The sequence below is a fragment of the Lolium rigidum genome, chromosome 3, assembly GCF_022539505.1.
Source record: "Lolium rigidum isolate FL_2022 chromosome 3, APGP_CSIRO_Lrig_0.1, whole genome shotgun sequence".
Classification (NCBI taxonomy): Eukaryota; Viridiplantae; Streptophyta; class Magnoliopsida; order Poales; family Poaceae; genus Lolium; species Lolium rigidum.
In genome coordinates, this window is record NC_061510.1 from 18482615 (window position 1) to 18496928 (window position 14314).

The 14314-nt window shown below is 44.9% G+C and overlaps 2 protein-coding genes across 2 annotated transcripts; both read right to left on the reverse strand.

Annotated features, from left to right (window-relative positions):
- Positions 1-9754: 9754 nt before the first annotated feature.
- Positions 9755-11842, reverse strand: LOC124694900 (2-oxoglutarate-dependent dioxygenase 11-like). Its single transcript, XM_047227824.1, has 4 exons — positions 11556-11842; positions 11072-11319; positions 10481-10805; positions 9755-10355 (listed from the first exon to the last, which is right to left on the reverse strand). Exons 1-4 carry the CDS (start codon positions 11772-11774, stop codon positions 10107-10109), a joined length of 1041 nt encoding a protein of 346 aa, XP_047083780.1. The 5' UTR covers positions 11775-11842; the 3' UTR covers positions 9755-10106.
- Positions 11843-12301: 459 nt separating this feature from the next.
- LOC124694901 (DNA-directed RNA polymerases II, IV and V subunit 9B-like) lies at positions 12302-13994 on the reverse strand. Its single transcript, XM_047227825.1, has 4 exons — positions 13966-13994; positions 13786-13861; positions 13106-13264; positions 12302-12382 (listed from the first exon to the last, which is right to left on the reverse strand). The coding sequence occupies exons 1-4, from the start codon at positions 13992-13994 to the stop codon at positions 12302-12304; spliced, it is 345 nt and encodes a 114-aa protein (XP_047083781.1).
- Positions 13995-14314: the final 320 nt, after the last annotated feature.

Sequence of the window (14314 nt, forward strand, 5' to 3'; positions counted from 1 at the left end):
ATTTGAATTCCACTTATTTGTGGAACCGCCATTTAGGTCATGTTAGAAAGGAACGCATGAAGGAACTCCATGCAAATGGATTTTGGAGTCATTTGATTTTTGAATCATTTGGCGCTTGCAAATCTTTTCTAAAGAGAATGATTAAAATGCCGTTCATAGGCCAAGAGTTGAACGGGCAACTAACTTAGTGAAAAATACATGATGATGTATGTGGTTCACTGGGCATAGTTGTGTGCGGGAGATTATTCTACTTCATGAAAACTTTCAAGAATGAATTGAGTATATATATGTGGATATATTCAATAAGGAAGAAGTTTGAAACATTTGAATGGATTCAAATAAATTTCAGCATGAAGTGGAAATCATCGTAATAGAAAAGTCAAATATCTTTGATTGGATCATGGTGAAAATATTTGAATTATGAGTTTTAGCGAACATCTAAGAGAGTCATGAAATTGTTCTACAACTCACATTTCTTGGAGCATCATAATGATGATATAGTATCCGAGAGATGTATCCAAGCCTTGTTGGATTAATGATGAGATAAAATATTATGACGCCATTATATTTTTGTGGATTATGCTTTAGTGACTACCGCTTTTACACTAAATAGAGCATCATCATGATCCGTAGAAATGACACCATACGAGTTATGGCATGGGTATAAACCCTAATAGTCCTTTCTTTAAATTTTGGTCTAAAAGTTAAACAACCAAAATCGGATGAATGTCTTTGTTGGTTATCCCAGAGAATTGATTGGGAATTCTTCCCACTATGGAGACAAAGACAAAAGTGTTTGTCAATGTTTCTTATTTCCAAGAAATTGTTTCTAGTGAAGTATTTGAGTAGGAGGACAATATAATTTGATAAGGTTTATGAACCTGAGCATAATGATCAGAGTAGCGCAGCATCGGAATTGGTTTCGGAAGCGGCCACGACGATCATGGCTCCCATGACTACAAAGTGTTTTAGCCATGGAGATCAAGGTACATATTGAACCTTGTAGGTATGGTTTACTTTGTGATCAAATAAATGATTTGTAGACAAAGGATTGATTTTGAACAATGATAAACCAACTACAAACAAAGAAGTTATGATGGGCCCTGACTCCGTTAAAATGGCTATACGCCATGAAATCCAAGATAGATGAATATTTTTTGAAAGTAAATGGATCTATAAAATTGATGGACTTGGATGAAATATCCTTGAAGAAGCTTGATTTGTCGAAAAGTTGTTTACGACAAATTTCAAAGAGTTGACTACGACAAGATTAGATCTTCCATAGCAATGCTTAAAGTCTATATGGATTATTCTAGTAATCACTACATATTTCCTTTATGAGATATGTTAGTAGGATGGCAAAATACATTACTTATCAGAAGTGTGTATTAAAGGTGTATACAAGATACAACCAAGAGTTTTGCTGGTCCGTGGAATACTAGATAGGTATACAAACTTCAATTGGATGAAGTAAGTATCGCGGAGTTGGAATCTTCACCAGATGAAATAGTCAAAGAGTTTTTGATTTCATCAGAGACGATGAAGAGGCTTGCATTTGCAAGAAATTAAGTGGGAGCGCTAAGACATATTTATAATACTTTATGTAGGTGACATATAGTTGGTTATAAATGATGTAATTATATACTTGATTAAAATGTTTCATTGAAAATTAACTTCAATGAAAGGATATGGACTAAAACATATTTAGTGTCAAGATCTATGAAGATAGATTGAAACACATAATAAGTTTAAGTCAAAGTACATAGAATGGATATTGAAATAGTTCAATATAGAAATATTAAGAAAATGTTCTTGTCATGTGAAGGTTTAACAAGACTTGAGTGTATCCGACACTCGATGAGTAAAAACACATGAGTGATTTTAGATCACGAATAATATGTACAAAATCAGATATCTTGTGCTCTAAAATGTTATGAGCATATACCGGAATGATTCATAAGATGATCATTGGACGACAGTAAGAATATCCTTGAGTACTTTAGAAGAACCAAGGATATATATATAGTTTTGTATGGAGAAATGACAAACAAATCGTTGTAAGGTGATTACACCGATATTTGTTTTGTCACATATAAAAAAAAATCTCAATCTCAAATTAGACTAAGTGTTGTTTTTAAAAGTAGCACAATGAGCTAGAAGTTGTCTATGCTAGATTTAGAAGAGTTCTAAATATTGTGACGGATTCTACAAAAGAAGGCAGAATATGTCATTGTTTTGACAAATGACAAAGGATGTTAAAGTCAAGAGGTTCTTTGAGAACTTGGTGTAGTTCCGACAGAGTTAGAATTTTGAAGCTATATTGTGTGTGACAATATTAGTGACATATTTCAGACAGCGGAATTAAGGTTCCACCAGAAGATCAAACATATTTAATGCTGACTCATTTGGAAATGAGTGATGCGTTGAGACGCAAATGAATTACAAAATACATACGTTTCTGAGCGTGTCAGATCCATTGACTAAAAACCTTTCCCGTGACCAATACATGATAAAACACCGAAAGGCCAAGGTGTTATATCTTTATAAATGTAAACTAGATTATTGACTCTAGTGCAAGTGGGAGACTGAAGGAGATATGCCCTAGAGGCAATAATAAAGTGGTTATTATTTATATATTTATGTTTATGATAAATGTTTATATATCATGCTATAATTGTATTAACCGAAACATTAGTACATGTGTAATATGTAGACAACAAGAAGTCCCTAGTATGCCTCTTAACTAGCTTGTTGATTAATGGATGATTAGTTTCATAATCATGAACATTGGATGTTATTAATAACAAGGTTATTTCATTGTATGAATGATATAATGGACACACCCAATTAAGCATAGCATAAGATCTCGTCATTAAGTTATTTTCTATAAGCTTTCGATACATAGTTATCTAGTCCTTATGACCATGAGATCATGTAAATCACTTATACCGGAAAGGTACTTTGATTACACCAAACGCCACTGCGTAAATGGGTGGTTATAAAGGTGGGATTAAGTATCCGGAAAGTATGAGTTGAGGCATATGGATCAACGGTGGGATTTGTCCATCCCGATGACGGATAGATATACTCCGGGCCCTCTCGGTGGAATGTCGTCTAATGTCTTGCAAGCATATGAATGAGTTCATAAGAGACCACATACCATGGTACGAGTAAAGAGTACTTGTCAGGAGACGAGGTTGAACAAGGTATAGAGTGATACCGAAGATCATACCTCGGACAAGTAAAATATCGCGTGACAAAGGGAATTGGTATTGTATGTGAATGGTTCATTCGATCACTAAAGTCATCGTTGAATATGTGGGAGCCATTATGGATCTCCAGATCCCGCTATTGGTTATTGGTCGGAGTGAGTACTGACGAGGGATCACCTCGGCAATGCCTACGTATTGTAGACTAGGGTTTCGGGAAAGAGCGACGATGGAGATTCCGGGGACGAGATTAGGCACACGACGTACCCAGCTTCGGGTCCCCTCGGTGGAGGATCCCTACGTGCTGCTAGCAATCCAGTATAAGATCATAAGTATGTTTACAGGGTGTCGCCGTAGGCGGAGCTATGTTGTCTATATTCTGTCTATATGTTGTCCTCCTTATTTTGGATGCCCTGGCTGACTTTATATATGCAACCAACCTAGGGTTTTACAAGAGTCCTAGTCGACTACTTCTTCGGGTTGCCTTGTTGGGCCTTCTCCATATTGAGTCTTCTCCATATTGGGCCGAGCCGGGTATACTAATAATGGGTACCCGAAGGGTATGCCCATGTCAAGTACTCAACCATGTCCGCATAGTTCACGAACCGTAGGGTGACACACTTAAAGTTGGATGTTGAAATGGTAGTACTTGAATATGGAATGGAGTTCGAATATTTGTTCGGAGTCCCGGATGAGACCCCGGACATCACGAGGAGTTCCGGAATGGTCCGGAGAATAAGACTCATATATAGGATGTCATTTTATGTGAATTAAAATGTCGCGGAAGGTTCTATGGAAGGTTCTAGAAGGTTCTAGAAAAGTCCGAAAGAAACCACCAAGGAAGGTGGAGTCCACATGGGACTCCACCTCCATGGCCGGCCAACCCTAGTGGGGGTGGAGTCCCTAGTGGACTCCCCCTTAGGGGGCCGGCCACCCCCATATGGGAGGTGGAACTCCCACCTCTAGTGGGAGTCCTAGCTTGGCTAGGTTTCCCCTCCATATGGAAGGTTTTTGGTTCGGAGTCTTATTCGAAGACTTGGAGACCAACTCTTGAGGTTCCACCTATATAATGAGGGCCAAGGGGAGGGGGCCGGCCACCTCAAACACCACCAAGGTGGCCGCACCCCATAGTGGCCGGCGCCCCCTCTCCCCAAACCCTAGCCGCCCCGCTCCTCCACTTCCCGCACGCTTAGCGAAGCTCCGCCGGACTTCTCCACCACCACCGACACCACGCCGTCGTGCTCTGTCGGATTCAAGAGGAGCTACTACTTCCGCTGCCCGCTGGAACGGGGAGGTGGACGTCGTCTTCATCAACAACCGAACGTGTGACCGAGTACGGAGGTGCTGCCCGTTCGTGGCGCCGGAACCGATCGTGATCAAGATCTTCCGCGCGCTTTTGCAAGCGGCAAGTGAACGTCTACCGCAGCAACAAGAGCCTCATCTTGTAGGCTTTGGAATCTCTTCAAGGGTGAGACTCGATACCTCCTCGTTGCTACCGTCTTCTAGATTGCATCTTGGCTTGGATTGCGTGTTCGCGGTAGGAAAATTTTTATTTTCTATGCAACGTTATCCTACAGTAGTCATATGAGCCACAGGGGCAAAAGTCTCATCATAGTCACGACCGTGCTCCTGTTGAAAGCCACGAGCCACGAGACACGCTTTATAGCGCTCAAGAGATCCATTAGAGCGAGTCTTAATTTTATAGACCCACTTACACGTGATAGGACAAACACCAGAAGGAGGAGAAACAAGATCCCAAGTGCTAGTGCGCTCAAGCGCAGCGATCTCCTCAACCATGGCAAGCTGCCATTCAGGATGATGCTCGGCATCTTGATAAGAAGTCGGCTCGGAAACAACAGAGAGACCATACTGACTAGGAGAGTAACGAACTGGAGCACGACGCTGATGAATAGGTCATGAAGGAGGAAGCTCAACGGCAGAAGACAACTCATCAGAAGAAGAGGAAGAAGGGACATCATCAGAAGGATCCGAAGCCGGAGAACGAGGAGTACTAGGTGGACTAGACAAACGAGAGGATGACGCCAAAGGGGCGCATCAGAAGTAGGAGGGAGAGGAGGAGGGACAGCAAGGGGTGCATCCGGAAAAAGAAGAAAAGAGATATCATCCACCGGGTAAGTACCCGAGGTGGGACGAGGATAGATGGGACGCGTCTCATCAAACGTGACATCATGAGAGATGCGCATCCGACGACCAACAGGGTCCCAACAGCGATAGCCCTTATGCTCATCACTGTAGCCGAGAAAAACACACTCAATTGACTGAGCAGTTAGTTTGGTGCGTACGCGAGGAGTGAGAAGAACATAGCAAACACAATCAAATAAACGAAGAGTCGAGTAATCTGGAGAGCTACCAGAAAGACGCTCGAGAGGAATGCCACCTTGAAGGGCAGCAGAAGGCTGAATGTTAATGAGGTAAGTCGACGTAGCGACGGCCTCAGCCCGTAAATGCGGCGTAAGAGAGGAAGCAATCATCATAGCACGGGTAGTCTCAAGAATATGATGATGCTTACGCTCGGCGACACCATTTTGAGCATGGGCGCGGGACACGAGAACTGGGCAAGGGTGCCCTGCTCAGCAAGAACACCACGCAGGTGCTGGGATATATACTCTCCTGCAGAATCAGCACGAAACACACGAATAGGCGTGGAATACTGAGTACGAACCATGGCTGCAAAACGCTGATAAATAGAGAGCACCTCACTGCGAGAGTGCATAAGAAACAACCAGGTGTATCGCGAAAAATCATCAATAAACAAAATATAGTATCGATGACCCTCTTTCGAAGGAAAGGGAGCCGGACCCCAAACATCCGAATGAACTAAATCAAAAGGTCGCTGAGATACAGACACACTAGTAGGATAGGGAAGCTGAATCTGTTTGCCTAACCTACAACCCTGACACGAATGCATAGACACATCTCCTGAGACAGACCCCAGAAGACCACGACGAACTAAAGACGATAAACGGGAGCCACAGAGGTGACCCAGCCGATGATGCCACTGCTGAAAAGATCCAGTGACAGATGCAGCAACCGCAGAAGAACTGGCAGATGAAGTGTCAGCAGAAGGAAGGCGAAGCCAGTCTAACTCCCAGAGCCCCGGGGACTCAAGGCTGCGAGGGCCAGCTTCAACCAGGGCATGTGTACGGCGGTCCTGAACAGCACAAGAATCAGCGTCAAGAATGACGCGACAACCAGAATCAGTAAGCTGACTAGCAGAAAACAGGTTCATCTTAAGACTAAGAACATGAGAAACATCAAGAACAGAGAAAGAGGTAGTAGAAAGGGTGCCTCGACTTGAAACAGGAAGAGAGGTACCATCAGCCGTGATAACACGAACAGGAGAAACAAGAGAGCGAAGAGCAGAAAGAATAGAAGACGCAGAGGTCATATGAAAAGAAGCTCCAGATACCACGGGGATGACGTACCTGACTGTGTGGAAGGTGGTGGTCGCGCGGTGCCAGAAGAGCTAGGCACAGAACCAACAGTACCCGTCGAGGAAGAGCCTGTACCAGCGAGCATACCACGAAGACCACGGATAATGTCCTGATCAGAGAGAGCAACAACAGAAGATCCTGAAGATCCAGCCGGACGACGAGTATGCTGCGGCAGACGTAAGCTGGGATCCCTCTGCCAGCAAATAGAGATAGTGTGGCTAGTCCTGCCACAGTAGGTGCAGGGAGGTGATGTTGAACCACGAGGCTGCTGGGGCTGACGCTGGCCCTGGAATGGAGGAGTAGGGAGTATCAGCTGTGCCGGAGACCGCAACGATGCCGGTGGCATAGCAGGTCCACGAGCAGACGGCACAGGAGGGCCACGAGCAGCAAGGACAGAGGGAATCTCAAGAAGACCAGCACCACGAAGACGAGTCTCCTCAGCACGAAGCTCAGCAAGTACCCAGAGAGCGGAACACGACCACGGGCAAGCAGCTGGGCACGGCGCGGCTCAAAATCCTTGCGGAGCCGCGACAAGAACTCAAAAACGCGCTGAAACTCCAGATCCGCGCGCACAGTCAGACATCAGGGACAGGTGGCACACACAGTTGTACGGAGAGAATCAAGCTGACGCTAAATAGCAGCACTCTGAGTGTAGAACTCATCAATAGTAGAATCACCCTGCTGAAGGGCATGCTCCTGGCGGACCACAGACAGATAAAGAGCATCCCCAGACGGCTGATAACGCTGACGAAGAAAAGCCCACTGAGCAGCAGCGGTGGGAAGACCCATAAACTCAGCAGCATACTGAGGCAGAACACTGGAGGTGACAATAGAAGCAGCACGAGCATCCTCATCTATCCACTGAGTGTACTCAGTTAGATCCAGCCGGTAAGTCGCAACTGCAGTAGAGTGGTCCTGGACCTTCCGGTCATAATCAGCCAGAGCAGTGTCATCAGCACTCTTGGCTGCATCCTTATCCGCCTGAGTAGCATCAGGGGAAAGGGCAACAGGTGGCGGTGCAACAGGCACCGTAGGAGCAACGGGTAGCGGCGGACAGGAGACCTCGCCAGAGAGCACACCCCAAAGACGAAGACCGCGCATGTGAACACGCATGAAGGCAGCGAAATCAGGATAATTTGCGCCAGAGAGCACACCCCAAAGACGAAAACCGCGCATGTGAACACGCATGAAGGCAGCGAAATCAGGATCGCAACATAGCCCGATGAGGAAGACATAGCAATTCTCTTTTTTTTTGTTAGGGTAATATGTTAAGATTCATGCACTAGCCACTTGAATCAAAAGTCCGAACTGATGGAAAGGGCTAGGCAATCTACTTATACACGTCAACACCCCCTCTCACGTGTGACGGGGAGACGAAAAGACAAATCAACACGTGTAGAGAGGCAAAGAGGCAGCGGAAGGCCGGAACCACACGACAGGAGGCTGCGGGGAGAGGAGATAATTTTTACAATAAATTGGGAAAGCTAGGATTTGAACTCGAGACCTGGGGCTCTGATACCATGTTAGGGCAATATGTTTGATGTATTGCCAGGGGGCCAAATGCCACAATATATAGTACATGTACAGGCGCAAATATGCAGGAAACCCCCTAACATATGGGGAACTACAAGATACAGATATATACATCTAACAGCCGAAACAAACAAACACGAAGGTAGAAATTAAGAAGACCAACAAAGGTAATCATTATAATAATTGGGAGCTCAAAAGTATTTAAATGTCTAAATACTGCCATAGTAGAGCATTAATTTTTCTAATACTGGGCTAACTGTCAGCCAAAAATAGGTGGGGAGTCCATGTGTCAGTTGAAAGGATTGGGTTGTCATAGAGATTTTGGAGAAAGTAGGTATATTAGTCCGTGAAAATGGTCATTCTTTTATCGTACAAAAATGATTCAATTTTGTTGGCATCAGTGATGGAACTTTAATATTGTCAGATCTGACTGGAGGCCAAGATATGGAAGCAATCTGTAATTCTATCAGCTTCTATCACATATATAATCTTGTCTCTTTGTTTCGAGAAGGCAACTTGGCAACTTTTTCGTGGGTGCAATATTAGAGGATAGGGATCACAAACTTCCTTGAAACAATTTAAGGGGCAGAGAAGAATGTAATTTCTAACCTTTTTCAGTTGTTTTCCCCAACAAGTAAGGGTGACGCGGACCTTTTAATGTTGGAAAAAAGCGAGGTATCAGCATTTGAATGGTGTTGGTCCAAATTCCTAGCTTGTTGGACCATGGCCCACATGCAACATGTGAGACCCAATAGTTTTCAAAACAAAAATTGGCGGGATGCGCAATTTGTGTAGCCATACAGACAATGAGGGTAATACGACCATAGATGAAGCGAGTAAGGGAGTAGAACATCGAGTTTGAGTAAATGGCAGGCTAGATAGACAAAAAGACGATTGATTTTTTTCTGAGAGTTGGAAAGTCTCCATTGTTGGACCAGATAAAAAAATGACGGTCAAGAAGTGGGAGCTCGATGAGGGCAAGTTGATCGATAGCGTCGCTGAACATATCAGCCTCAGCCAAACAGAGGGATTAGTTATTTTTGTCACTCGGCAAGCGTTTGAGGTAGAAATTGCCAAGAACCGGTCGATTTCGGTCGTAGGCCGCTTCATGACGCTCAGCACCGCATACCAGGGCGACGTCAGCCAAGGCCCTGTCCGCGTCCAAGCTGCTCGACCACCCTGAGGCGTCTTTGGGTGAAGCTGAAGCTGCACACATTACTCTGACGCTGCTGATTTTGTGGGGTTGTTTCGTTTTGTTTTGTTGGTGGCGCCACGACTAAGTGCCGCTCGCCAACTTTATCTTCTTCTCACCAGTTATTTATTAGCTCACTTGACTCCAAATCTTAATTCCTAATACCTACACATGATGTCCCACCGTCCTATCTAATCTGTCTATGTCTTCAACACCAGATCAGACCAGACAAACTTAGGAGTTAGGAAACAGCCTCAGCTTCTTTCTGCGGCTTGCTGCCTCTTACTTTTGTTTCATATATATAAGCAAAAAAAAAAACAAGGTATTTCGTCATTTGACATTCTAACCAATTTCATGTCCCGGCCCAGCCCTGTCTGTCATGTCTCGCTCACAAATTAAGACACAGGTTACAGTCTTACAGACGTCTCATTTCGAAAATAAAAAGTCTTACAGACGTCTTAGAATGATGCAGGGATGCTAACTAGTGATGCCTGAGACCTTGTGTGCTTGTAGACACTACAAAGTACAGAAGCATCTGCAGTTGCTTCCTTCCTATTCAACTCTCCAACTATGCCTTGTGCACGTGCAGGCAATAAAAACGACCAGGAGCTGTTTTCCCATGTATATGCATATCGGTCATGTAGAATGTTTCATTTCTTCTCCAGACAGGCAAGGTTCAAAACAACCAACAACAGCTTACCTGCTTGCTTCAAGCTGCTAGCTGCTCTTCAGCTTCATCCGGTCTAAGAAGCTCTTGCCCTCGAGTTTCGCGGAGAAGAAAAGCTTCATGAAGTCCTCATGGTCCACCCTTTTGTAGGCCTCGTCTTCGTGCACCACAATTTCCTTCAGAGGTCCTATCATGGCATGGATGTGTGGAGAGTGGAACGCCGCAACCGACAGCCTCTCTTCGTTTGGGTTGATGACAGCACGGTGCTCGATGCTCCTGTATCTTCCATTTGTGAAGATCTGGCCTCACCAAAGCAAAACAACAACAAATAATTTATTTTTGATGCAATGTTAATTCTGCATTCTAGCATGGGCACTATAATATTTGCTCAGGATTGAGTTGACGATCAACTGTCCAGTCTTACCTCCAAGATATCTCCGACGTTTACGACAAAAGCGCCCTCGAGAGGCTTGACAGGAAACCAACTGCCATTCCTCTTAATCTGCAGGCCTTGAACATGATTTACTTGGAGGACGAGAGTAAGAAGATCAGAATCAGAGTGTGGAGAGAAGCCCACAACTTTGTTCGCCTGAGCACACGGGGGATAGTAGTTCATCCTGACTGACTGTATCCCACCGACACATGTGTCAGAAATCACTTTTGGTTCCAACCCCAAACTCTGCGCCATGGTAGCCAAAAGGGTATCTGCTATGTCCTTCACAGCGGCAGAATACTTATCCAGTGTTGATCTGAATGAAACTTAGTCAGAAACTTGGATGGGTAAGAACTCATTGTTCCATTTACAAGGGCAAGACATAAAACCGAAGATTTGCAGTTGATAATTAAGACTAGAAATTATGCCCTTTTTTATCGTTTTGTACCTAATTTGGCCCTCTTAATCCTAAGTAGGGGAAAGCAAAGGAGACACAAAAAAAAGTACTGGAAACACATTTCATAGTAATTAAGTTGAGCAATAAAGAGACAACTAACAGGCAATGAGGAGTTGCAATCATACTTGAAGTTAGCAGGTTGGTCAGGCCAGAACCTCAAGTTCCTGTCCTCAGGTGGCTGTGTGTACAGGTAAAGCATGTCAGCCCAATCAAGCTTCTGATCCTCCGAGACGACGAATAACTGGCCATAGCCTTCCAACTGCCCTCGTTCCTGGGTAAACTGTTTCTTAACCTCTGCAGGGAACTGAAAGAATTGCTGAATGTTGGCCTTCATCCCCTCAACCACATCGTCTGGAACACTGTGGTTAATTAGCTGCAAAGGACGAGTGGTCAACTTCTTATGATCGCAATTAGCAGGACAAGGAATCAGATTGACGACAAAGTGTTCGTGCAGTTATAAGTAGAAATTCAGCTGAAAGTATCTCCGATAGGATTGCATCTTAGTTGGTTGGATTGACAAAACATAGACATAGCAACAGAGGTACCAATGTATAGAAGGTAGCAGAGACAAGTATGAATGGTAAAACTTGGAGATGTATGGCAACAAACCTGGAAAAAGCCCCAGTCCTGGCAGACCCTGTGGAGGCGCGCAGACTCCTCGCCATGGTCCAGTAGCAGCCTCTGGTAATCAATGATAGGGATCTGATCCTCACCGGCGACGGCGACAGCATCCGCCGCTGCCTCTGGCCGGAGATACCTTGACGGCACGTCCGCTCCGCCGGTGGCCGCCACCATGGCCTGGACACTCGGGACTGGGAGAGATTCCATCTCTTGCCTGCCGCTCTTGAGATGCTACTAATTCCTCCGATAGTTCAGTCTTCTTCTGTAAGTATACCTCATGCCCATTGGCATATGTAGACGATGGTAACATGGCATCCACTAATTTAATACTCAGAAATCCAGTCCAGTAGCAGCCATAAAAAATACTGGCAACCTGCTTGTTTTTCTTTTCTTCTGTTCTTTCTGAGAATCAACTTTCATTCCTCTATAAGAGAACATCACACCGGATAAAAAGAAATGTGGTACATCTAGCTCATGCCCTCATCACACACTATGCGGGAGAATCAAACACAAATAGGAATTCACAGTGGATAGGCTAGAAGCAATATACCAAATGTGATTAAGGCTTGCAAAATACATGGCCCGGAAAAAGTACAGAAACTGCAAGGGTACGTTTGACAAGTCCAGTTCCTGTGCTCTAACAAAGACGGCTAATTAGAAACTAATTCCAAAGCATGAGGAGTTAGGGCCTTAAGGGCATGGGTCGGATGGCCTCTGCAGGAGACGCGAATCTTTCAATCCCTCCACCGGTTACCGCAGGACAGGTTGCAGCAGACGAAGAACAGAGTCATCCCCTCCTCCCCTCTTGCCGTAGCCTGCACATTATAAAGACAACAAGAAGTTAAAGAATAATCATCAGCTATTGATTGGATTGTGCGGATGAAGGACGCCTGTAACTCAAAACATTCATGTTTCATGGCATGGGTGGACAATAAAAACAGGGATACGACAAACAGCCAACTTCGTTATGCAAGAAATATTAAGTCGCATTCATTCTAAAGAGTACAAAAGCTATGTTCCAAAGGTTAACAGGTTATCAATTGTGCACAAAAGGTATCCTTACTATTGCATAAACATATCATCTTAAGGCAGAAACCAAATTGATATACAGTTTGGACTGTGGAAAATGGGGGCAACACTAAGAATATAGAGTTACAACATACAGTCAAAACATGCAAAATTTTGTATGTAACCACAACATTAGCAAGGTTCGGGTTTCACAATGTGCACTGCCATGTCAGATATGTCAAGCCAAACAAGGAATAAATTGGCTGCATACAGATATAATACATATTATGGCACAAATCAGAGATATATACAGTTTGGAGTGCAGACAGGCAAAGCCTCCTTCAGCATAAGGCCAAGACTAGCAAATTTAGGTACACAGCAGCAACATTAACAGGGCCAGAAAATTTTACAATATGAACTGCCATGTCATTAACCATGATATCTCAAGCTGCATACACAAAAGATACGCTGCTGGCATGAACCATGATATCTCAAGCTGCATACAAAAAAGATAGGCTGCTGGCATGAACCTGGAAGAAAACAGCCTCGCCGTGACCGCAGGCAGCGCAGCGGACGTCCTTGTTCCGGGGCAGAGTGGGGTCAGCGGCAACATCCTGGAGAACCTGTGTACGCTCCGCGGCGGCGTGGTGCACCTCGTTTCGGTAGACGCAGTTGTTCTCTGTGACCTCCTGAACCAAGGAAACAAGCAAGACAGAGTTGTTGAGTTGTTTTTCCATTATTCCACACATTTCAGGCGGATCTTTTTAGAGCAGAAATAAAGGTTGTGGTTATGGGTACATTGCACCAGCCAGAGTAGAAACAAACAACAGATATCATCATTTCACAAACATGCCACATTACTAAGTGTCTCCTCTAATCAATTAGCATTGCCCTGTGGTTGTGGGACTTCGGAAACATGATAAGCGCGTGCGAGTGAGCCCCAATTCGGCCTACAAGATTTCACTCCAATTGAAGCCATGAACAGGGGTCGCGCAACCGGCATTACGAGGACATCACAAGTGTCTGCTCCGATTCGGCCGCAATTTTGGGTTCAAAGCAAATATCCGGAAACCACGACGGACAGGGGTTAACGAGAACCCTAGGATTTGGGGGCGATTAAAAGCCCTGGAACAACCAAATCGCGGCCGGCGGCATTGCGTCTGGGGATGGGGATTGGGACGAGAGGGGGGTTAGGGTTGGCGTGCTTTACCTGGTGTTCGCAGTTGCGGCACGCGTAGAGGAGGACGCGCCGGTCCTTCCCCTCCTTGGGGTACAGGATGTTGTTGCTGCCATCGATTTCTATTTCAGTTAATCAACTCCAGCCACCGGCCGAGAAGTGGGGAAGAAGCAGCGGGAGGGGGAGGAAGGAGGGGGACACGCGCTACCGTACCACTCGCGGCAGAACTTCATGGCGCTCATGGCGGCGGCGGACGACGGCAGGAGAGTCGATTTCCGTTGCCTCTTGCTGCGGTGTGGTGCGAGTCCTGTGGCGTTGTGGGGTTCGGGGTTGGGTTTATATACGGACCCAACGGAACGGGTGTCGGTCGGTTCAGGTCCTTTCTGTTTTACTCTGTTCCGGTTTCGTTTTCTCTCTCTCTCTCTCTCTCTCTCTCTGTTTTTTTGAGATAATTTTTTGCTCAATTTTATTTCTTACTACTTCCTTTCCAAATATAAACTTGTTTTGAAAGTGTACGGAGGTAACGTTATATATGGTACATAATTCATCATAATTTCCTAGT

Bases quoted from the DNA above. Each gene is read 5' to 3' on its own strand.
- LOC124694900 (XM_047227824.1), bottom strand. From the start codon at position 11,774: ATGGAATCTCTCCCAGTCCCGAGTGTCCAGGCCATGGTGGCGGCCACC. The intron at 11,320-11,555 runs GTTTGTTGCCAT...CGTCCTTTGCAG, and splicing joins AGGACTGGGGCTTTTTCCAG to CTAATTAACCACAGTGTTCC. The intron at 10,806-11,071 runs GTATGATTGCAA...AGTTTCATTCAG, and splicing joins GACCAACCTGCTAACTTCAA to ATCAACACTGGATAAGTATT.
- LOC124694901 (XM_047227825.1), bottom strand. From the start codon at position 13,994: ATGAGCGCCATGAAGTTCTGCCGCGAGTG. The intron at 13,862-13,965 runs GTACGGTAGCGC...AATCGATGGCAG, and splicing joins ATGAAGTTCTGCCGCGAGTG to CAACAACATCCTGTACCCCA. The intron at 12,383-13,105 runs GTTCATGCCAGC...TATAATGTGCAG, and splicing joins GCGAGGCTGTTTTCTTCCAG to GCTACGGCAAGAGGGGAGGA.